Source organism: Canis lupus, chromosome 9, assembly GCF_003254725.2.
Source record: "Canis lupus dingo isolate Sandy chromosome 9, ASM325472v2, whole genome shotgun sequence".
Lineage (NCBI taxonomy): Eukaryota > Metazoa > Chordata > Mammalia > Carnivora > Canidae > Canis > Canis lupus.
Window position 1 is genome coordinate 23,484,567 of NC_064251.1, and position 24,585 is coordinate 23,509,151.

Sequence of the window (24,585 nt, forward strand, 5' to 3'; positions counted from 1 at the left end):
GATCAAGTCCCACGTGAAGCTCCCTGCATGGGGCCTGCTTCTCCCTCTGCCTGTGTATCTGCCTCTCTGTCTCTCATGAATAAATAAATAAAATCCAGAAAGAAAACAAAGAAAAGAAAAGAAAAAAGAAAGAAAACACTCACCAGGAAGAAAAATACTGGTCCAGTATAAGCCTACAAGAATAAATGACCACTGTGGAAGCAGGCAGAAAATCCTAGAAGGTCCGGGTTGAAAGGTCTCTACCTGGTTACTGACATGAAACTCTCCCTTTCCAATATTACAGAAGTTTCTTGCTTCTGGACCTCTGACCTTGCTATTTCCTGTTGGGAATGCCACACGCCATCCGCCTTCCCTAAAGCCTTTTTTTTTTTTTTTTTTTTTTTTTTTTTTTTTTTAAAGATTTTATTTATTTATTCATGATAGTCACAGAGAGAGAGAGAGGCAGAGAGACACAGGCAGAGGGAGAAGCAGGCTCCATGCACCGGGAGCCTGATGTGGGATTCGATCCCGGGTCTCCAGGATCGCGCCCTGGGCCAAAGGCAGGCGCCAAACCGCTGCGCCACCCAGGGATCCCCCCTAAAGCCTTTTAATAACTTACATAGGTTTCTCTTGGTAGTAGCTACCCTGAAGTGTTCTGCTAGACTCTGAGCTCCTTGGAGGCAGAGACCAGTCTAGCCATCTTTATATCACAGGTGCCTGGCATAAAGTATGCAATAAATGCTTGCTGCAGGAATGGAAAGGACATTCCTGCCAAGTGGATTTCCACCTTTTTCTTTTTTTTTTTAGATTTTTTAAAGATTTTATTTATTTATTCATGAGAGACAGAGAGAGAGGCAGAGATACAGGCAGAGGGAGCAGGCCCCACGCAGGGAACCTGATGTGGGACTCGATCTTGGGACTCCAGGATTACGCCCTGGGCCGAAGGCAGGCGCTAAACCGCTGAGCCACCCAGGGATCCCGATTTCCACCTTTTTCATGAATATTTTTTGCAGCTGGATAGCATATAGTCCTTTATTTTATTTTATTTATTTTATTTATTTTTTTAGCATATAGTCCTTTAAATCTCACACTAGGAGATTAAACCTAGGAGAAAATGAATCCAATTACGTGTAAAAGTGATCCAGACTGGGCTCCAGTGATGTCAGACACAAAGCAGTTCTCTGTAGTTATCCTCTCAGGTGGTTAGGATCCTGAGGTTGATATTTTAGTTCTCTTACCTCTGTCTGCAGAGTAATGGGAAGTCAGAGACGGGCAGCATCTTTGCAGCAAGTCACAGTTTGTGGCTGGGCTGGGCCAGGAAATACTTAAACAGGCACATTCACAGTAAGCAGCTGTGTCTCACTAATAGTGAGAGTTGACAAACTGCTGTCCTTATCACCTGCTAACTGATACACAGTATCATGAGGGAAGGAATCAAATCACACTGGAAGGACCTGCTCAACATCCTTTTGTGTACGCACACACAAACTAGCAATACCACCCCAATAGGATAGAGACACCTTACAGGTTTAGGAAGTTGAGGGTCATTCAGGCAAGCTCCGTTTGAGGGCTATTTAAAGTCACAGGAGGAACAATTAAATCAATAAATAGGTAGTTTATTAATCATATTAATAACAATGATGGATCAAATAATCAGGGATTCAGCCAATCTGGCAAGTATGGATGAAAATGAAAGGAGGCCTTTCCCCCCCCTCCCTCTCATAGGTTTTTATATCTAAATTATGTGAAAGTGATTCATATACACACACCCATTATGAATCAGTATGGGAAAGAATTTCAAGCCTGATGATGAAAGTGCAAGGTGAGCTCATTAAGTCTTAGTGGTGACTATGTCAGCTGACCACAGTAAGCAGAGAATGTCTGGTTCAGTTCTTACACCCCAAGTCAAAGTTCAAGAAAGCCAGCCAAGATTGCAACTGCAACATAAAAAGCAGGGGAGAAAAAAAGCCAACACCCACAATAAAAATAGACACATTGTCTATTCTACCCCCACCTCTTCTTCCATACTCAGTGGGAGAATCTGCCATGCAACACAGAAAGAATCCTAAGACATGTAAGGAGAGGACACAAGGCCAGAGCATCCTGAGTCCCCTGAAATCATGGGCAATGATAAGGTAGGTGGCAAACATAAATGATGACCAAAGCTATCGTATCAGAATCACCCAGATGAGCATGGTTAATGGGAACTGTGATATACAAAATATGGCAGGAGGGAGGAGGGAAGACCTCTGATCCCTGGGAGGCTGCAGATGCTTCTGCCCAAGTCAGTGTAACTACCTTCTTAGAGGTTCTAAAGTCACTATACTCCCCAGAAGCAACAAATTTTCTCCCCTCTCTATGCCACCACTGGAGGCAGTGTTCCAGACAAGAGTACACAGTTTTCAGGTTTTTGTTTTTGTTTTTAAAGCAAGGTTTAATTAAACTGCACAGCATCCAGAAGAAAGAAATGTACCAAAGAATCCAACCTGAGACCAGATTATACATTGTAGAGAGGTGTTGGGGGAGGGGGGAATCACTGCTTATTGGGAGAGGGAGCACTGTAATTGGAATATAACTCCAAAATAAATCATACAATAAATTATTTTTTTAAAGAAAATAAACTGACCCACATGCAAAGATGGACGGACAGACGGACACACACACACACACGCACGCACACTGCACACATCATTCTAGTCTTTTATTCAGTGTTGACTAGGACATCCATGCTGGTCCCCGTGGGAAAAGACAAGGTTAGACATGAGAAAAGAAGGCTTGGCTCCTCTGCCACCAGTGGAATGAGATTTAAGACAATTAGAAAACCCACTAAGTTGTGAGAAACAAGAGTAGAAAGAAGGAAACAGTTATCAAGGAAGATTTTAATTGCTTCAAAGAGAGAGGAAGAGAGCACAGAAATCTAACACAAGTAAAGGCACAATGACCGTGGAGTTGAATGGAACCAAATCCTTCCTTCAGTTAAACAGTTATCCTTCTTTTTGTATGTTTTGAAGGTGACTGTAGTTTTGTTTTATTTAGCTTTTAAGAGATGAGTCTTGAAGGCAGAGTTGTAACACCTTCCATTCCCTAAATCAAGGTGGCTTACAGAAAGCCACCTTGACCACATTGCCAGGGACTGAGATTCTGTAGGGAAAGAAAGGCTACAACTGGAATGTGAAGAATTGGATTTGCAGTTGATTGTAGGTTGGGTTTCCAGAAGGACAGACAGCTCAGTGTAGTGCCATCAAAGGGCCTTAGATGCCCTATACTCCACCCGCAGAGTTTTGCAGAAGGAAAGGACCCTGGAGTCACATTTTCCCCCACTCCCATAAGCACTCAGCCTACAGATTATTTCAAGTGATCAGGAGAATTAAAACACACCCCAACCCTGAGTTGCTCTGTAGCAAGTCTATTTACAAATTTTTCTCACCTCTCCCTGGAGGTAAATCTGGATTTCAAGTTGGGAAGCTGTGGGGTGAAGGGATGCCCCCAGTGCAACGGTTAGTGGCTAGTCTTGCCTTGGCCAGCATCCTAGTGGCTGGGATGCATTTCTGGAGACAGCAGCCTCACATCCATCAGGTGGGGTAGCCCTAAGTACCCTCACTCTGGGCTATGAGGATGATGGGGCTCTGCAGCTGGAGAAAATCCCCACAAAAGAAAAACCCACACCTGGAATATCAAAGTGATTTGATCCAGGTTTGATGACCGAAGAAAGGGGGGGGGAGGGGTTATCTAGCTCATTTAAAAACCTGGAAGCCACTGTTATGCTTCCTAGAAAGGGTGGAAAAAACCATTAAGTTTTTCCCACTAGAGAAAAACATCATAAAACCAAACACACACAAGGGCTTCTAACACAGCTTCCTGATGCTTAGTTGGGCAATGTCTCTTCCTTCTGGGAGGGAATAAGGGGGCTAATGGGACTGGGTAAGAGTCTCAACATGAGACCACCCAATCTTCCACCGAAGAGACGACATTCCCACAAGCAGATAAAATGAGCAGTTTAAAAGGTGAGAAGTTTTAGTGCTCTTGCAGGCAGCCCACCTTAAATCTATATTACAAGCTTTTTACAACATACAAAATAGATCAATAACTATAAGGATCACATTCCCATTCTTCAATAGTAAATATACACGATATTAAATCTGTTATTAACAGAGGGACCAAATAATGTATAAGGCAAAGACATTTAAATAGGTACTGTGCCATCAATATGCTCTCAAGAAGAAAATCCCTCTGATTAGATCTAGGCCCAGGCCTTTTTTCATGAGGCCAAGAAAATGAGAATACAACCAATACCCATGTGACACAGTCCAAAATGCTGGGGAGTACGAAGGGCAGCAGGTCACAGAGGAGGAAGGTATCAGCCCCAATGAAAAGCTGGGGTTTGGCTTTTACTTGTGATACTTGTTTTGATGCTCTATGTTGGAGTAAAGGGGGGGGGGGAGATATACTTTGATAATATTGTACAAAAGGCATCAACTCCCATTTCAAAAATAAATGGGAAGACTTCACAGTCCAAGTTCAGAAACTGGTCAGCATCTCCCCTGGAACTCTGCTGCAGGATTAACTCTTGTACTCTCTCTTTCCCTTCACTCATGCGTGGTCTTAGCACTACTGACTTCAGGATGCTGGGGATACTGCTGAGAGATAACTGCTAACAGATTTGAAAATAAAAACAATGAAGAAAATGATCAGAAAAGGTTTGGTGACAGACCTCATCATGGTTTGTCCCAAGAGTCGATGTTATCCAGGGGATGGCAAAGAATAGCAAGGATAGCATACCCTGTACAAACAACCCAAGTCCAGAGCTCTCCCATCTTGCACGGGAAGACTTGGGTTTCACTGGGCACCATGCACAGATCCTTGGTCTGTGACCCAACAGACTGGAGAGGTCCCTAAGGCAATTTAAGCCTGTGATGTACCTGGTGAAAATTTTTAATTGACTTCCCCATTCATTTTGAGGAAAAGCCCTGGCTCCTCCTCTGCTCTCACTCCAAAGCTTTGAGCAGTCTCTGCACTTGGCAAGAGTTGTAGCAAACTGAACATCCCATCTGTAGAGCCCAGGAGCCATTCTGCTGTTGGAGAATGGTGAAGTCCCCCATCCCACCATCCAAGCTCAGTTCCAACCTAGACTGGAACCCTCTGTGCCCTTCAACTATGACCTGGAAGACAAAGAAACATATTGCTGGCTACCAAGGAAGAACAACTGGACTGAGGCACACCTTACCAAAGCCTTTGTGCTTCCTGGCACAGAGGAATTTTTGACTATCCCCATAAGCTTCCTCACCCTTCTCTATTCTGCTGTGTTAACCCCTGCAGTCTCACAAAGGAAAGACTAGTGGAAGAAGGAACATGAAGAACCTGCTCAGTCAGATGGGCCATGAACTTTGGAACAAGCAGGCCTTAAAGTCCTTCACAGCCCACAGGGCTGACCCCTTCCACGAGGTGCTTCACTCTTCCCTTGTCATCCTGGGGCACCCATCAGGGGCTGAAGTCTCTAAGCAGGACTAAAAAGGCCAATGGCCTTCACGGCTAGTCAGAAAAGACTAAGTGGTGTCAAGGCCATTGCCCTATCTTTCCATCTCCCACTGCAGGTTTCTGGAGTTTGTCAATCTATAATGAATGAAAGTGACTTTTCACTTGCAGGGATAGGCAGTGCAGAGAGGAAAAAACAGCCCTCAGCCTCACTACCCTGAGGAAACAGGCAAATGGGCAGGGAGTCCCAGAGGACACAAATGGCTCCTGGTCCCTTTGCTGCAGAGAAACTCACTAGCTCTAAAAGGGTCCCCAGTTTATTTCACCCTCTCTTTTTATTAGATGTTTAGTTCAACTGATTAGTATTTAGTGTTTCTAGTATCCAACTTCTCCCTGGGGTGATGGCATGGGGTGGGGTGAGAGCAAAACCAAAATACCCTTAAGAAGAAAACAGACCCATTTCTTTGCCCTTTCTTCAAACTTGACCTTTAAAACAGATCACTTCTCTGCAAATTCCTTTCCTGTTTCGCTAAAAATGTCCACTCTCTAGAAGTCCTGGCTGTGCCAGCCTCCTAAATGAGGAAATATAATATTCCTGCCATGCTTCCCCCACAGTGGGTAGGAGAAAGTAGGAGTACCATTCTCCACCCTGCCCCAACAATAAGTTCATTCATCACAAGGCACCTTTCCCCAAGAGGAAAGCAGGAGACATGGAAGCTTTTTCCTCATCTGGCTAGCAGGACTTGCAAGAAGACGGATGGATACAGGGTTTGAGACCCTACTGTCAATACAAAGAGTCCAATCACCAAGTCTAGAGACGAGATGCATAGATGGAGGTGAGTGGGGAGGACGCTTGGTGTCTAGAGGTGGGTTGCACTGGAGAAACACGTCAGGAGCTCTCATGCAGGTTTCAGGGGAATGGAAGGGACCATCTGAGCAGAGGAGAGGGTCCATCCTTTTCCTGAGGAACAGGACCAAGCCAGGCTTCACCTGAGAATGGGTGGCAGAGGTGGGGCTCCACGGGCAGCTGAAAAATATAAAAATAAAATCCACATACATGAGGTCAATGATCAAACCCTGAATAACCCAAACATTCCTGAAATGAGAGGCTCCTTAAGCTAACCTTTAGATTTTAGGAACTGATTTTGTTGTCTCCTTGTTTTTTTAAGAAAACACAGATGAGGGACACCTGAGTGGCTCAGTGGTTGAGCATCTGTCTTCAGCTCAGGTCATGATCCTGGAGTCCTGGGATCAAGTCCCACATCGGGCTCCCTGTGAGGAGCCTGCTTCTCCCTCTGCCTATGTCTCTGCCTCTCTGTGTCTCTCATGAATAAATAAATAAAATCTTAATTATTTTTTTAAAACGCAGATGAGGAAAAGCAAATTTTAATCTAAGAAAAATACACCAATTCTACTTTCTATGGAATTATGGAAAAACTTTCATAGACTACTCTTCTCACCTCGGTTTGTTTTGCTGGGATATATTCTCTGAAAGTGTTTATACTCTTCTGGAGCAGGAAAGTCTTCTACTGGATGAAAAGAATACTTTGACTCAAAATCATCTAGGAAAGGAACAGAATATTAAGTCACATCACCCTTCCTTGTGCTCTCACATACCCTGTACCACTTCTGCCCCTCCCCTTGCTAATCTCCCTCACATTCTGATGGACCACAAGGACCTCCCTGGCCCACTAACCCAGGGTTCCTGAGGCCAGTAACAGGATCTTTCAATGCACCTTACACACACAGAGGATGTGCTCAGAGGCTCTTACATTAAGGAATGAGTCTTTGGGATCCCTGGGTGGCGCAGCGGTTTGGCGCCTGCCTTTGGCCCAGGGCGCGATCCTGGAGACCCGGGATCGAATCCCACATCGGGCTCCCGGTGCATGGAGCCTGCTTCTCCCTCTGCCTGAGTCTCTGCCTCTCTCTCTCTCTCTCTCTCTCTCTCTGTGACTATCATAAATAAATAAAAAAAAAAAATTAAAAAAAAAAAAAAAAAAAAAGGAATGAGTCTTTGAATTGGTTCTTCAAATCTTTCCACCAAAAATCAGGCACTTAACAGGAAAGGAGACCAGCTGTTTGTTCTGTTTCAGTTAAAGTCATTTTAGAGACTGTCACCATGGGAAACCAACTGACCTGAATCCCCAGATTGGTAGACGGTAACCTAAAATGGAAATTTCTGTCACCAGCTAGTGAGAGATCTGACCAGATAATTCCCCTCTGGGCCACGTTACCCTCATTTAGCTCTACAATATAGTCGGGGACAGCCAACTTATGGCCTCCACTCCCACTTTCCATGGCCCCTCTACAGGAAGGCTCAGATTTTCTAATGGTGTGGCTCAAACACATTCCAAATACCCTGGTCCCCCAATGAGGAACAGACCAGACTGCGAGTGGTAACCATTAAAAAGAATTCAGAGTGTCAGGATTGAAGGAGACTGTACAGATCTTTCCAGGGGTCTTCAACAGAGGGTCTGAGGAAACCCTATGGACAACCTTTGCTTGGGGGCTCCATCCTAGACTCAATGAATTAGAATCTCTTAGGTGGGGCCTAAAACTCATTTATAACCTTAAAAAAGTCAAATCTGATACACTCTTATCTCATCAACCTCCTGATTTCACAGATGAGGGAAGTGAGGCCCACAGAAGTGAAGTGACTTCCTCAAAGTAACACAGCTAGGTTGTGGCTCTATATTACTAGAATAATGTTGTGTATGATAGGTTTTTGTTGCTGCTGCTGCTTTTTAAGGCCCTCTCCTTCCTAGGAAGATACATCATCCCTGTCTAAATAATCCTGAAAGGGATAAAGTCTCTGACCTAAAAGCCAACCACAAATAATCCTTGGGGAGCAAGACAGCAGCTTCAGAGTTATTAGCACAACACCTACTGCTTTTACTTCAATCTCTTCTAAAGCAATCACTGTCTTCTAGAATTCGTAGAAGGCGAGGGATGCCAATGGTGGGGGCCCAGAGATCTGAGGTTAAGTCAGGAGAGGATCTGCTGTGAACAAAGGATACTCTAGAGTGGCCACTGGAATTAGCGAAGTCACCACAGGAACTATGAGACTAAAACAGCTAGCTACTCACCCAAGAAAGATCGGACAGTGGTAATAGAATCTCTATGGCCGTTCCTCAGGGGTGGTGGTGGAGGAGGAGGTGGCCCAGCTGGCGTCCTTGAGGGAGGAGGTGGGGGCTTTCCTCGGCTCAGGGGTTCTGACCCATGCATTCGGTACGGTGGGGGAGGAGGTGGAGCATCCCTGGCACCATTTCGGATCATGGGTGGCGGGGGTGGAGGAGCTGCAAGGAAAATCCAAAGCAGTTAGGATAGGATGCAGAGATGGTGAGGGGTGGGGGAATTTGAGAGATATGTGCTAAGAGTGCCTTGGTGCCTTCCCAAAGAGCCGGGCTCCAGGAGCTTCTGGGCAGCATGTCAAATAGCAGACTCACTCTCCTCTCATCCCTACTTAACAGTGAGAACATTCTTCCAGACCCCAAAGTCCAAAATAAATGTGTGACCCTTTTCATTTCCTATTTCAAGTCAGTCAAGAACTCTGCCTACTCTTGATGATCTTTTCCCTGCCTTTCCATGCCTTCCTCCACAATTCTAATTCAAGGCTCTCTCGTATTTAGCCTGTTCTACTGCAAAAAGCTTCCCAAATGTTCTCCTTGCTTCTCATCTCTTACCATTCCAATCTATTCTGCATAATTCACTAATCTCCCCCAAAACACTTGCTCAAACTTTTCTAAGGACTGTGTATCTCCTCTATCAAGAAGTTCCAAATCCTGGGATGCCTGGGTGGCTCAGTGGTTGAGCGTCTACCTTCGGTTCGGGATGTGATCCCAGGATCCGGACTGAGTCCCACATTGGGCTCTCTGCAGGGAGCCTACTTCTCCCTCTGCCTGTGTCTCTGTCTCCCATGAATAAATAAATAAATCTTAAAAAAAAAGAAAAAAAGAATAGGAGGAAGAAGAAATTTCAAATCCTTAGTTTCAACCCCAACTGAGTCTCACCCCATCATCCTTCTTTTTTACACAGCAACTTACCATGCGAGGCAGGCAGCCTGGTATCACCTTCTCCTCTTCCTTGCTTGATTCCTAGGCTGGGACTCCCACTGTCACCTCTGTATCTCTCTACTACACCATTATATTATATCATAATTGTTCATTTTATGTGCCTCTTCCGCAGCACACTAAGTCAGGGCAGTGTCCATTCATCTGAGTTTCCAAGCTCAGACAAATGTATAGCGCACAGTATGTTCACAATCAACATGTGGTGACTAAACCAAACCACATATGCTTTGCTCTTGTGACTCCCCCAAAAGGTGTGGAAATGCCATCCCCCTTCCCTTACGACCAAACCCAACCTCTCCTTTAAGATTAGATTCAAGCCCCATCTTCTACAGGCTTTCCCAAAGCAATGCACTCTACTCTAATCCCCTCCCTTCTTTGTTCTCCCATAGCATTTATAGGCTATGTCACTTACTCTAGCACTTAGTAGTATGGAATAAAATGAGTGATTCTCAAAAATGTATAATAGGTTCATCTGCAGAAAGTGCATATCTCCAGTGATTGTCTCATTGCTCAAAAAAAACTGGGAATGCCTCTTTGCGAACTCCCTCCAAACCCAGTTTCTAATTAGACATATCCATAAATATATGATGTTCATATCTCATTTTTTAAAAGATTTTATTTACCTATTTTAGAGAGAGAGAGTGCATGCACACATGCGGTAGCTTGGGGGAGGAGCAGAGGGAGAGGGACGAGCAGGCTCTGTGCTAAGTGCAGAGCCCAACGTGGGGCTCAATCTCACAAGCCCGAGATCATGACCTGAGCTGAAACCAAGAGTCAGACAATGAACTGACTGAGCTACCCTGGTGCCCCTCATATCTCATTGCTGAGTTTGTACAACCATCAAGAAAAATATTCATACCTATGTCTGATTTCGCTTTTCAAAAATCAAATTCACTCTTAAAAGACAAAAATGTGCCACCAAGTAGAAAGTAACATCAAAAACACATCTGAAGGGCAGCCCAGGTGGCTCAGCAGTTTAGCGTCTGCCTTCATTCAGCCCCGGGTATGATCCTGGAGTCCCAATATCGAGTCCCACATCGGGCTCCCTGCATGGAGTTCGCTTCTTCCTCTGCCTGTGTCTCTGCCTTTCTCTCTGTGTCTCTCATAAATAAAATAAAATCTTAAAAAAAAAAATACACACATACATCTGAAGACATGTCAACATCACTAGAATAGATTCTTTTTTTAAAAAGATTTTATTTATTAATGAGAGAGAGAGAGGCAGAGAGAGAGAAGCAGGCTCCATGCAGGGAGCCCAACGTGGGACTCAATCCCGGGTCTCCAGGATTACGCCCTGGGCCGAAGGCAGGCGCCAAACTGTTGAGATACCCAGGCGTCCCAACTAGAATAGATTCTAAGTAAGGTCTTTATGTTATATTATTCTATTCTTTCCATTAACTAACAAAAATAGCAGCTATCATTTATTTGGTTTCTGTTATATTCCAGGTACTGCCCCAAGTATTTTATATGCATTAAATCTTTTTTTTAAGATTTTATTTATTTATTCATGAGAGACACAGAGAGAGAGAGAGAGACAAAGAGAGAGAAAGGCAGAGACACAGGCAGAGGGAGAAGTGGGCTCCACGCAGGGAGCCTGCTTTGGGACTCAATCCTGGACTCCAGGATCACACCCTGGGCTGAAGGCAGGCACTAAACCACTGAGCCACCAGAGGATCCCCTATGTATTATATCTTTAAAAATTATTTAGCCACTCCTGCAAAGTATGTGGTATTATCCCCATTTCACAAATGAAACTGGGATTCAGGTTGTTTGTCTGAGGCCACAGATCTAATAAGACTCAGCATACATTTGCTCTTTCCACTATGCCCACACTGCTTTTCATAACTACCACAGTTCTATATTATCTGCCCCCAAAACATATAACCCACTGAGATGGAAGTGTATCTTTTAGGGGTGCCTGGGTGGCTCAGTTAAGTGTCTGCCTTCGCCTCAGGTCATGATCCTGGGATCCTGGGATTGAGTCTGGCATCAGGCTCCCTGCTGAGGAAGCCTGCTTCTTCCTCTCCCTCTGTTGTTCCCCCTGCTTGTGTTCTCTGGCTCAATCAGTGTCAAATAAATAAATACAATCTTTTAAAAAAGAAAAAAAAAAAAAAAAGGAAGTGTATGTTTTGGTACCAACACCATGTCCTGTTATCTAAATAATACATGGAGAGACTACTCGGCTTAACAGACAACACTGATAAAGGGTGTATCATCTTTTTTTTAAGTATACTCTATACTCAATGTGGGGATTGAATGCATGACCCTGAGATCAAAAGTTGTATCTTCTGAGTGAGCCAGTCAGGTGCCCAAGAGCATATCTTCTTATTCCTCCTCTATTATTGTTGGAATTTCTGTAGAGTGACTGCAGTTAAGCATGAAAGAGTAATGGAATGATGTGTGCAGACAGGGGGTCCAGCACTGTAGGCCAAATAATGCCACTTTTCATCCCCTAAGATGTACTCTGAATGTCTACCTCACTCTTTTCAAGGTGTAAGTATAGACAGGTGCTATTAGAAGCAGTAACTAAAAAGAAGTCTCCTTAACACCACCTAGCAGATATCTGAACCTTAATTTCATTCTAAATCTGCCCAAATCAAAGCTGTTTCAGGTCACTTTCAAAATATTTCCCTAAAACTCAGATTTCTCAGGGCCCTGAGAGTCTGTGACTACTCTAGGGGAGGGCCAGGGAGTATAAGGCAGGGTTAGCTTGGATCAAAAGGACACCAGCTACACACTGGGAAGGTGGCAGTGATTAGAGCCAACCCAGACTGGCCAATGGAGTAGGACAAAGAGCACTCTCCTTGCTCCCTTGGCACTCACCCTCAGGGACGGTCATCCCCTCTGGGTTCTGCCATCTCTCCAGTAAGTTTCTGGGCTCTTTGTCACATCCAGTTTTTTTTTTTTTTTTTTTTTGAAGATGTTATTTATTTATTCATGAGAGACACAGAGAGAGACAAGCAGACACAGGCAGAGGGAGAAGCAGGCTCCATGCAGGGAGCCTGACAGGGGACTCAATCCCAAGACACCAGGACCACGCCCTGACCCAAAGGCAGACGCTCAACCACTGAGCCACCCAGGCGTACCTATCACATCGGTTTTAAAACTGTCTCAAAAAAAAAAAACAAAAAACAAAAAACAAAACAACCCTGTTTCAAGAGAGGGCACTGGAACCCAAGAACTGTAAGAAAGAAGCAGTTTGTAAAATAAACCTGGGGGTGGGAGATCACCTTTTGTAAACCTCGATAAACTCAATTTTGAGGAGGGCATGATGGTATTGATTCTTTAAAAAAAAGTCCCTTAAAAATAGTGTCAAAAAAAAAAAAAATAGTGTCTTACTCCACAAAGAAAAAATTCAGAAACCAATACCACTGATCCCTGAGCACCCTGGGAAGACAAAAGACTCCATACTTTTTCAAATGTAAATAATTCACAGAGAAACAAAAGCATATTATCACATAATACTGTCATAATATGATTTAATAATAAAGATAAATCCATGGGATGCCTGGGTGGCTCAGAAGTTGAACGTCTGCCTTTGGCTCAAGGGCATGATCCCGGAGTCCTGGGATCGAGTCCCACATCAGGCTTCCTGCATGTAGCCTGCTTCTCCCTCTGCCTATGTCTCTGCCTCTCTCTCGAATAAATAAATAAAATCTTTTTTTTCATTTCTAAGATTTTATTTATTTATTCATGAGAGACACAGATAGAGAGGCAGAAAGATAGGCAGAAAGAGAACCAGGTTCAATGCAGGGAGCCCAACATGGGACTCAATCCCGGGTCTCCAGAATCATACCCTGGGCCAAAGGCAGGTGCCAAACCACTGGGCCACCCAGGCATCCCTAAATAAATAAAATCTTAAAAAAAAAGAGAGAGAGAAATCCAAGAACTACCTGGAAATCCTTGCATAAAACCACTAACAGTCATCAGCATACTATGATTTACAAAGCACTTCCATACATTTATTTACAACTACCCGTGAAGATACTATGAAGACATGAGGGAACAAACTCAGAGAATGAGAGCTATCTGCCCAACGTCACACAATAAAGATAACTACATACTCAGAAGATCTCTGACTAAAATATCTCAATTTTCTCTCAGTGTTACCACTCTAAGAACTACTGCTCTGGTTATAGAGATGGAAAGCTGGCTGAGGCCTCCATCAGGCCTCAAAGTTGGTGATGGTTAAGCGACAGAAGAAAAAGGCTCATAACTTCACATTTTTTAAAGAAACCACAAAGAACGAACAGAAAAGTGGGAAGCAAGAATTCTGCAGACATTTAAAACTACTCAAATTCAGGGTGCCTGGCTGGCTCAAGTCAGTAGAGCAAGACTCTTGAGTTCAAACCCCACATTAGGCCTACAGCTTTGTTTAAAAAAATAATTTAATTAAAAAACTAAAACTATTTAGTTAAACCCACAGAAATTACATTTTCCCCCACTTCTATTCCTGGATAGGATTAGAAAGATATGGGCTCAGCAGCCCGGGTGGCTCAGTGGTTTAGTGCCGCCTTCAGCCCAAGGCCTGATCCTGGGGACACAGGATCAAGTCCCATGTCGGGCTCCCTGCATGGAGCCTGCTTCTCCCTCTGCCTGTGTCTCTGCGCCCCCCGCTCCCCGTGTCTCTCATGAATAAATAAATAAAATCTTAAAAAAAAAAAAAAAAGATGTGGGCTCTACTTTGATAAAGGGTCTTAAAAAAATCCCTAAATTAAAAAATACTTTTTTCTAAAGATTTATTCATTCATGAGAGACAGAGAGAGAGAGAGGCAGAGACACAGACAGAGGGAGAAGCAGGCTCTTCGCTGGAGCCTGATGCGGGACTTGATCCCAGATCCCAGCCTAAGCCGAAGGCAACCACCCAACTGCTGAGCCACCCAGGCATCCCTTAAAAAATAATTTTTAACCTAAACTTTATAGAATCAAAGGCTATCATAAGATTGGAATTCTTATGGCTAAAGCCAGGGAGATACACAGTCAGGAATGTACCAGATTACTATATGACTGTCTTAGGTTAGACTGCCAGCTCCTAAAATACAAATCTCTTATGTGCTTCGCCAACCAGCAGCATAGGTTAATGGGCTTTCAGTATGTGCTTCCTGATGAGTTAATTTCTTAATCAATGATCCAAACCTGCAAGGACTGTTTAAAAGCTCAAAGGCTTTGTGGAGGATGTGGCTCAAAGTCCAATGATATAAGAGGCCATGGGAGGCAGAATTCCCAAGTCTAAGGTCCCAGGGAGCTTCACGGTCTCCCTCTCTACTTTCAGTCATGCTATTTTGTAAAAAGATTATACAACCTCTTCTACCTTTTCCAGAGCTCCTTATCTCCTCCTCATCCAGTTTAGGCTCATGGTCCATTGTTACAATCACTCCCTGACCTATACCCTTAGCTTCCCGGCTCCACTCTCCCTTGGTGCCATACATGCCTAAAATAGCTAACCCTGGTTAAATGCCACTACTCAGTACCTGCATACGCACAGCTGAACACACACTGTGCCAATCTCACTCTGAGTGTATGGCTCCTAATCCTGAGTGGGCTTCCGTGCTGCTTCTCCCAGGACACCCCTGCCACTGCCCCCTTTATTCTCCCATACTCCCAGAGCACCACCTCATGCCCTCTCTCTCCTTCCCTCCCCTCACATCAATAGATGTCCTATTTCACCAATAAGAAACAAACTAGAAGGGATCCCTGGGTGGCGCAGAGGTTTGGCGCCTGCCTTTGGCCCGGGGCGTGATCCTGGAGACCCGGGATCGAATCCCACATCGGGCTCCCGGTGTATGGAGCCTGCTTCTCCCTCTGCCTAAGTCTCTGTTTCTCTCTCTCTCTCTCTCTGTGACTATCATAAATAAATTAAAAAAAAAAAAAATTAAAAAAAAAAAAAAAAAAGAAACAAACTAGAAGAAAATTTGCACATGCTTCTACCATGATGCCCACCTGCCCACTTGCATCTATGCCTATGCACTCTGCCTTCCCTCTTGTTACCATGGAAGAATGATCTATGTTCTTATCTAAGGTCAACCCCTTACCTATGGATCAGATTCCATTCCTTTTAGCCTTCTTGGAGACATTACTTTGACAATTTCCCCATTCTCCTGTATCATTTCATCAGTATCCAAATGGATACGGAAATATCTTCCATCTTGGAGAGGAGGAGTCTCAACCCTCAATTCTCCTCCAGCAAGTATTCTATTTATCTGCACCCCCACTCTCGCTCCCCTGTAAGGAAACTGAGATTTCTACTTTGCTATCTCTAATTCCTTTCCTCCTATTCGTGAGTTCCCAAACACATCCCAGTTAGACTTTCATTCTCATCCTCACCACTTCACTGAAACTACTCAAAAGGGTACCATGTGGGATGCCTGGGTGGCTCAGCGGTTGAATGTGTGTCTTCAGCTCAGAATGTGATCCTCAGTCTGGGGATCAAGTCCCGCATCGGAATGCAGGGAGCCTGCTTCTCCCTCTGCCTATGTCTCTGCCTCTCTAAATAAATTAAATCCTTAAAAAAAAGGGGGGGGGGATATCACGTTGTTTGGGGGTCACCCCAAAGGACTCCATATTGCTAAGACCAGTGTCATTCTATTTTCAGTCCTGGACACAGCTGATCACTCCATCTTCGCATCCTTCCAGCATCCTCTTGTTTTCTTCCTTCCTCACCAGGGGCTCTTTCTCAGTTTCCTCTCTTGCTACTCTCCATCTCTCTGACTTCTAATATAAAGGCCTCAACCTCTTCTCTATCTAGACTGACTCCCTAAGTGAGCTCACCCAGCATGTGGTTTTCAGTATCATTCAAATTTGGGGTGCCTCAGTTGGTTAAGCTTCTGCCTTCAGCTCAAGTTGTGATCCCAGGGTCCTAAGACTAAGCCCCGATTTGCTGAGCAGAGAGCCTGCTTCTCCCTCTCCCTCTGCCTGCTGCTCCACCTGCTTGTGCTCACTCTCCCTCCGTCAAATAAATAAATAAAATCCTTAAAAATATGTATCATTCAAATTTCTCTAGCCCAGACCTTTCTCCCGAACTTCAGAATCTCACAGATATCTAAGAGAAAATAATGAATTGGTGTTTGGCTGACAGGCATCTCAAACTTGACTTGTCCAAAAGTGAACACCTGGGCAGCCCCGGTGGCTTAGCGGTTTGGCGCTGCCTTTGGCCCAGGGTGTGATCCTGGAGACCCAGGATCGAGTCCCATGTCGGGCTCCCTGCATGGAGCCTGCTTCTCCCTCTGTCTCTCTCTCTCTCTAATAAATAAATAAATAATCTTAAAAAAAAAAAAGTGAATACCTGTCTTCTTCCCCCAAACCTGTTGTGGTCCTACCTATCTGCTAGTTTACTCCAACAGCCTCCTAAGCAGTCCCCCTTGTCACCTTTGTCCTCCTGCTGTTTGCATCACACAAGTTTGTCATCATTTTAAAAGCTAAAGCAGAGCTGCCCGGGTGGCTCAGCAGTTTAGCGCCGCCTTCGGCCCAGGGCGTGATCCTGGAGATCCAGGATTGAGTTCCACTTTGGGCTCCCTGCACGAAGCCTGCTTCTCCCTCTACCTGTGCCTCTGCCTCTCTCTCTCTCCCTCTCTCTCTCTGTGTGTGTGTGTGTGTCTCTCATTAATAAATAACATCTTTAAAAAAATTAAAAAATTAAAAAGTTAAAAGCTAAAGCAGGGGTGTCTAGGTGGCTCAGGTCATGGCCCCAAGGTCCTGGAATCGAGCCCCACGTCAGGCTTCCTGCTCAGCCTTCTGCCCCTCCTTCTCCTTCTGCCCCTCCACAACGCTCCTCCTTCGGCCCCTCCACAACGCTCATGCTCTAAGTAAATGAATAAAATCTTAAAAAAAAAAAAAAAAAAGATAAAGCAATGTTTCTCCTTTGTTCCAGTGCTCAGCAATTCACCAAGTAAATCCCAGTCTCAACAAAGTCCTACAGTGTTCTCCTGTGGAAATTTAGCTTCCTGAACTCCATGTCCTGCCACAATGGCCTCCCTGCTGTTCTCAGTCTCATGGCCTTTGTATCTGCTGTTCCCAATGCCTGCAATAACTATTCTCTCAGATAACCGGTTAGCTTACTCTGTCACTCTCTGCCAGATTGTTACTTTATCAGTAAAACTTTCCCGACCCCTACCTACTCTCACCCCACTTCTGCAATAAAAAATATTACCACTACCCTCCACCCCATATTCCTATTCCCCTTCTCTGCTTTGTATTTCTGTAAAATATTTACATACCGTGTGTGTGTGTGTGTGTGTGTGTGTGTATATATATATATATATATACATACATATATATTTTACTAATTTATTTGCTTGACTGTCCAGAGAACAGGACTCTTCTATTGATTGCTATTTCCCTAACAACAGAGTCTGATATAGAAAAAGGCATTCAGTAAACCTGTTGAATGAGTAAGTGAATTCTTTTTCTTTTCAATCGCTAAAAGACAGCTTTGGAGAAAAGGGTAAAAAGACAAACTCAGTTCTCCAAGGGATAGGAAAAAAAAGTGCTTCCAAGTACTTACCTGCCCCCCGACTGGGAGGGTCCCGAGCTGGGGGAGGTGGTCTATTACTCTGTAGTGAGGGAGAGGCTGAGGTGGGTGGAGGAGGCGCTAGGCCTCTGACAGGCCCTGGTGTCTTCCTATGCAAAGAATTGTGTCTCTGGGGCAGCTCTGGGGCTGACTCATTAGTGGGACTGGAGGGTCCATTGGGGACCCCGGGAGGCTGGCGGTAAGGCGGTGGAGGAGGAGCCAGAGACTGGCCACTTGGTCCCGTTCTGATATTCACAGGGGAAGGAGGTGGTTTGACTGGGGGTGGAGCAGGAGGTCCCTCTCGACCAGGGTGCAGCCTTTGTCCAGGTGTAGGTGGCAAGGGTTTCTCTCTGTTGTAGGCTGGGGCTTTGCTGCTGTGCATAGGCAGAGGTGTAGGGGGTGCATTGGCACGCCGCCCTGGGGGTGGTGGAGGAGGGGCAGAGGAGCTGTGCTTCATGCCTGTACTGCTGGTGGTATTAGGTCGAGAGAGGTCCGGTAACGAGGGTCTCTGCATCCTGGGCAGTTCTGGGAGTGAGGCTCGGTTGCTGTCTGTATCATCTTGAGGGCGCCCACCAGCTGTAGATACCGGTGGCCTTGGGGCAGCAGCTCGAGAACTGGGGACTTGCAGGGCTGGCTTACCAGCTAGGTTCTCTACAAATAAAGCAGATAGCACTCGATCAACAGAGTTAGATACACGCTGGTCGGTATCTCTACTTCACTCAGCCTCCTTAGTGTAACCTGCATGGTAGCAGGGTAAATGCCTGTATAATTCTGGGTCTTAATCTGGTTTCAGGCTCAGGGCCCACCAACAAATACTGCTGATAACAAGTTAAACACATTTTTATTTAATCCCTCAGCTTTAGTTTTATTCTGCTCTGTAACTCCTCCCCTGCTCCCACTTCTCCTTCCTCCCACCTCTACAACAACAGTCCTTGACCCTAGAAGACCCACTTGGGACTAGTCAGAAATTAATGCACTTGGGAAATACCCTAAGAAACTTTCTGATCAGATACCTGAAACGTCCTTGGCTCCCACAGGTCGGAGTTTCGGCACTCCCCCTTGGAAGAGACCTCCCTTGGGCTGCAGGGCAGCTGCTCCAGAGCCATAACCACCACTGCTTCCTTTGGGTTCTGGAAAGCATACCATTAGGGTTTTCACTTCACATGCCCAGAGCTGGTGACCAAGTCAATCCTGAGGAGAAATGCCTCCTTTATTTGGGCTTTAATTTGAAAACAAATCAATCTTGCTTTTGACTTTGCATTAAAAAAAAAAAAATGCAAAGCCTCTCAGCTCCAGTTTCATGTGGAAATAAAACTCTTCACCGTGATGAAAGAGAAAGAACAAAAGAAACAAGGAGCCAAACTTCCCTATTTAGGAAAGGCAGAGGGAAAACCAGGATCAAGACACATTCAGCAAAATTCTCTGGGCTCTCCTCTCCAAGTCTCAGATTATATGGGGGCCTGTGACTTAAGGATCCAGGTGTGAGCAAACTCTCCAGAGGCCTTTCAGAATGGACACTTCTGGGAATTATAAAATTGTTAGCTTCAGCTTGGCAGTTTTTAGTAACATGGTGGTCTCCTCAGAGAATAGCCAAGAATGTGCCCTAGTGAGCACTAGTCACAGAAGATGGAGTCCTACCCAGAGAATGCTTCCCAAAGGTCAAAGAGAAACTTCTAAGGTATTCAAATGAACAGATGCGAAGACAGCCCAAGAGCGTTCAAAGAAAACTCTCCTAAAGGACAAAATGTTCCCATTCAAGGCCCAACAATAAAATGACAGGCCAACCAAGTCTCCAAGTCAAATCCTGGAATCCTGGTGGCTCACTAGGAAATAAAGATTAGACTCACTCTCAAGGATGGGAGCACTCCGATCGTTAATGTTGGTCACCTTCTTCAGCTTGGTCCCTTTGCAGATGTCCTGTAAGAGGGCACCTCGATTCCGCTGCTCATCTCTACTCAGCTTGGGCTGCTCTGTGTTTGCCTGGAGGAAGAGGAGAAAATTTAACTATTCATCCTAAATAGTTCCCTGTACCATGAGCTTGGGATAAATACCATAAGCCAAGCTGGTTTCATGAATGCCCCTCCAACCTAATCAGATCCCTGCATCAAATAACAGTTCCAATGTGTACTCTCAGCCTTCCTAGTCCATCTTCTGTTGTGCCTTCTGTGAAGTACAGGTCTCCCTCCTATCAGAAGCTTCTGCAAGGAAGACTTATCAGGGGCGCCTGGAGGGCTTAGTCAGTTAAGTGACTCTTGATTTCGGCTCAGGTCGTGATCTCGGGGTAATGAGATCGAACCCCATGTCAGGCCCTGGGTGTGCAGCCTGCTTGCAATTCTCTCTCTCTCTTAAGAAAGAAAAAAAAGGAGGCCTTAACTAATGCTTGCAGAGTACCTGTGTGCTGGGTTTGTACGTTAGATGCTTTATATGTATGAAAGCAATCATTGAGTCTCTACTATGCCTTAGGCTAAGCATGTTACTTCCAATATCTCATTTATATCTTGAAATATTTTTATGAAATAGGTATTATTATCATTATCCATTTGGAAAGTAAAAATAGCTAAAAAGTTTCCTGAGGCCACGCATCCAGTAAATAGTAAAACAAGAATCCAAAGCAGTTGACTCTAAAATGCCTATCTTGGGATGTGTGGGTGGCTCTGAGGTTGAGCGCCTGCCTTTGGCTCAGGGCGTGATCCTAGAGTCTTGTGATCCTAGAGTCTCTGTGTCTTTCACAAATAATAAAATCTTAAAAAAAAAAAAAAAGCCTATCTTATCTCAACTAATAGATTTTATTGCTTCCTTATTACTTTATCTTCTAAACAATGTTATAAAATAGACCACATTGGGGCACCTGGGTGGCTCAGTCGGATAGATGTCCAAGTCTTGGTTTTGGTTCAGGTTAAGATCTCGGGGCCATGAGATCGAGCCCCATGGTAGGCTCCGTGGAGTCTGCTTGTCCCTCTCCCCTGCTCCTCTCTCTCCCCTGCTCCTCTCTGCTCGCATGTACTCTCTCTCAAATAAATAAATAAAATTTTAATAAAATAACACAGGCCATATTATTCCCATTCCAGAGATGAAGAAATGAAGTAGTTTAGACAAGTCAATATCACATGGAGAATAAATGCAGAGCTGGTCTGATTATGTCAAAGCCCGTGCCTTTCCTCCTTTCCCTACAGCTGCCCCCCACCCTCCACCTTTTCTTTTCTTTCTTTCTTTTTTTTTTAATACTTTATTTATTTATTCATGAGAGACACATACAGAGAGAGGCAGAGACACAGGCAGAGAGAGAAGCAGGCTCCGTGCAGGGAACTCGATGCAGGACTCAATCCCGGGACTGGAGGATCATGTCCTGGGCCAAAGGCAGACACTCAACCGCTGAGCCATCCAGGCGTCCCCTTTTTTAAAGATTTTGTTTATTTACCTTGCCAGAGACAGAGAGAGTAAAAGTAAGGGGAGAGGCAGGCAGAGGGAGAGGGAGAAGCAGGGTTGGATGCAGGGCTGGATCCCAAGACCCTGAGATCAAGACCAGAGCCAAAGGCAGACACTTAACTGACTGGAGCCACCCAGGCATACCCCTACAGTTTTTCCCAACATTGTTATTTCTTCTCAAGTTCTTCACCCTCCACCTACCTCTTAAATGCCTTTCAGAGTCCTATCCTCAGCCTCTATCTAAATCTCCCCAAGCAAGCTCATCCAGTCCCAGGGTATGAATACCACTGAAAAGCCCAAGTATCTCAAATCTTTATATTTCATCACCACTCCTGGCCCTGAACTTCATACCCATATGTGCTAGTGTCTACAGGACATCTCCAAATGAATATCCCACATATACTTAAAATCCAACATGTGGTACCATGTTCCTTACACAATTTTCAAATATAGAGAGCTTTTTAAAGTAACCACAGTGGAATTTTTGGAAACCACTAAAAAATGATTCTAAAATCTACCTAGAAGATTAAGTATAGGAAAAAACTAAGAAAATGGGACTAGTGGAGCACCTGGGTGGCTCCGTGGTCGAGCATCTGCTTTTGGCTCAGGTCTTGATCCCGGTGTCCTGGGATCGAGTCTTGGATCAGGCTCTCTGCTCAGAGCCTGCTTCTCCCTCTGCCTAGGTCTCTGCCTCTCTCTCGGTGTCTCTTATGAATACGTAAAATCTTAAAAAAAAAAAAAAAAGAAAGAAGAAAAGAAAGAAAAGAAAAGAAAAGAAAAGAAAAGAAAAGAAAAGAAAAGAAAAGAAAAGAAAAGAAAAGAAAATGGGACTAGCACCACCAAAAGCTAGGACCAACTACAACAGGAGCACAGGGACTGACAGCTAAAGGAACAAAACAGAAAAGTCCATAAACAAACCTATGTCTGTACAAGAAATAATAAAAGTGAGGGGCACCTGGGTGGCTCAGTCAGTTAAGCATCTGCCTTCAGCTCAGGTTGTGATCCTGGGGTCCTGAGATTGAGCCCCATATCCACCCCCTGCTCAGTGGGGAGTCTGCTTCTCCCTCTCTCTCTGTCCCTCCCCCTTGGCTCATGTTCTCAGGAGCACAGAGCTCTCTTTTTCTCGACTGAATTAAAAAAAAAAACTTAAAAAAAAGGAAAAGAAATAATAAAAGTATATTTTAGCAGTACAGAAAGCACCGATTATGAAATATAAGCTACTAATAGTAACTGGCTAATTTTGGGGGAAAAAAATAATCAAGTTAAATCCCTACCTGATAGCTTATTCTCAAACAAATTCTAGTTGAGTTATAAAATGTAATGTAAAAAAATCCATAGATGTACTATATGAAAAAAAATTGGTAAGGGGAAGGACATGACAACCAAAATACAAGGAAAGACTGAAAGATTTATTTATTATAAATTATTTACTAGGAATATAATAAGCAGATGATAGACTGGAAGGACAAATCACCTGTGACATACAAAAGCATTATCCTAAATCTATACAGCAGTGGGATCCCTGGGTGGCGCAGCGGTTTGGCGCCTGCCTTTGGCCCAGGGCGCGATCCTGGAGACCCGGGATCGAATCCCACGTCGGGCTCCCGGTGCATGGAGCCTGCTTCTCCCTCTGCCTGTGTCTCTGCCTGTGTCTCTGCCTCTCTCTCTCTCTCTCTCTCTCTCTCTCTCTGTGTGTGACTATCATAAATAAATTAAAAAAAAAATTACCCTCTGAGGTAGGTTCTGCTATTATTCCTGTTTTATAGAAGAGAAAGTTAATTCTATTAAATATTTTGTTTTATAATATTTTTACTTGATTGTATCAAACCTTTACTGCTGTGTAATAAGAGCTTAACAATCATTCCCTTCTATATTTATGCCATCAGTGTGCAGGCTCCATGCACCGGGAGCCCGATGTGGGATTCGATCCCAGATCTCCAGGATCGCGCCCTGGGCCAAAGGCAGGCGCCAAACCGCTGCACCACCCAGGGATCCCCTAATTTTGAAAATAAAATAACACTTTTCAAGAGCTTAGCATAGTGCCTGATATATAATAAGAGCTCAATAAGCAGTAGCTAAGGTTGTATTGAAAGAAAAAGAGATACATACATGTAGAACATTTCCAGAATGATATATACTAATACCAATAGAGTCAATTTTGGTAATTAATTAATTGGGTAATAATTCTTTATATTTATGTGCATTTTCTAGTTTTCTTTTAGATTTGATCTATTTATTAGAGAGAGAGAGAGCACAAGCAGGTGGGAGAGAGAAAGAATCTTTTTTTTTTTTTAAGATTTTATTTATTTGTTCATGAGAGACAGAGACAGGCAGAGGGAGAAGCAGGCTCCATGCAGGGAGCCCAACGTGGGACTTGACCCCAGGTTTCCAGGATCAGGCCCTGGACTGAAGGTGGCGCTAAACGGCTGAGCCACCCAGGGTGCCCGAGAGAAAGAATCTGAAGCAGACTCCTTGTTGACCACAAAGTCCGATGAGGGACTGGATCCCATGACCATGAGATCATGACCTGAGCCAAAACCAAAAGTCGGACTCCTAAGTGAGCCACCTAGGTGCCCCAAATTTTCTAGTTTTTCTATAATAAATATGTAAAACATATAAATTGTTAACAAAGATTAATTATTAATAGCTTAATATTTTCTATTTTTATTGGCATTCTCTAATTTTTACCAAACTTTTAGTACTGTAAAAAAAAATTTTAATGACATCACTAACCATTTAATGATGTGAGAAGCCATTCACGATGTATTAATAAGAGCAGATTAGAACTCAATATGCATAGCAGTGTGGGGGAGAGGGAGGGAGAAAAAGAAAACAAAAGAAATCAGTAGGTATACAACACACTCCTTTTTTAAAAAGTGGGATAAAAGGGAGGAAGGTGGGGAAGGATATACACAAAACTATTATGACTCATTGGATTATGGATAACTGCTCCTTTATGCTTACCCATAGTTCATAAAGCTTTCTTTTTTTAAAAAAAAAGTAAATTCTATGCCGACTCTGTGGCTCAAACTCACAACTCTGAGATCAAGAGTCCCATGCTCTACCAAATGAGCCAGCCAGGCACCCCAGCCACAGTTCATCAATTTCTTGAATATCTTACTTTTATAAAGA

General features: G+C 44.2%; 1 protein-coding gene across 7 annotated transcripts in view; it reads right to left on the reverse strand.

Moving 5' to 3' along the window:
- Positions 1-1,574: 1,574 nt before the first annotated feature.
- The window catches only part of WIPF2 (WAS/WASL interacting protein family member 2), a 63,806-nt gene continuing 40,795 nt past the window's right edge, over positions 1,575-24,585 (reverse strand). For all 7 annotated transcript variants that reach the window (XM_049114060.1, XM_035721377.2, XM_025439777.3 and 4 more), the window contains 6 exons: positions 19,875-20,007; positions 19,041-19,157; positions 18,022-18,678; positions 8,538-8,747; positions 6,912-7,013; positions 1,575-6,478 (listed from right to left, as the gene is read on the reverse strand). In XM_049114060.1, the coding sequence (XP_048970017.1) occupies positions 6,438-6,478; positions 6,912-7,013; positions 8,538-8,747; positions 18,022-18,678; positions 19,041-19,157; positions 19,875-20,007 (1,260 nt within the window). In that variant the 3' untranslated portion in view covers positions 1,575-6,437. The remainder of the gene's footprint in view (positions 6,479-6,911; positions 7,014-8,537; positions 8,748-18,021; positions 18,679-19,040; positions 19,158-19,874; positions 20,008-24,585) is intronic.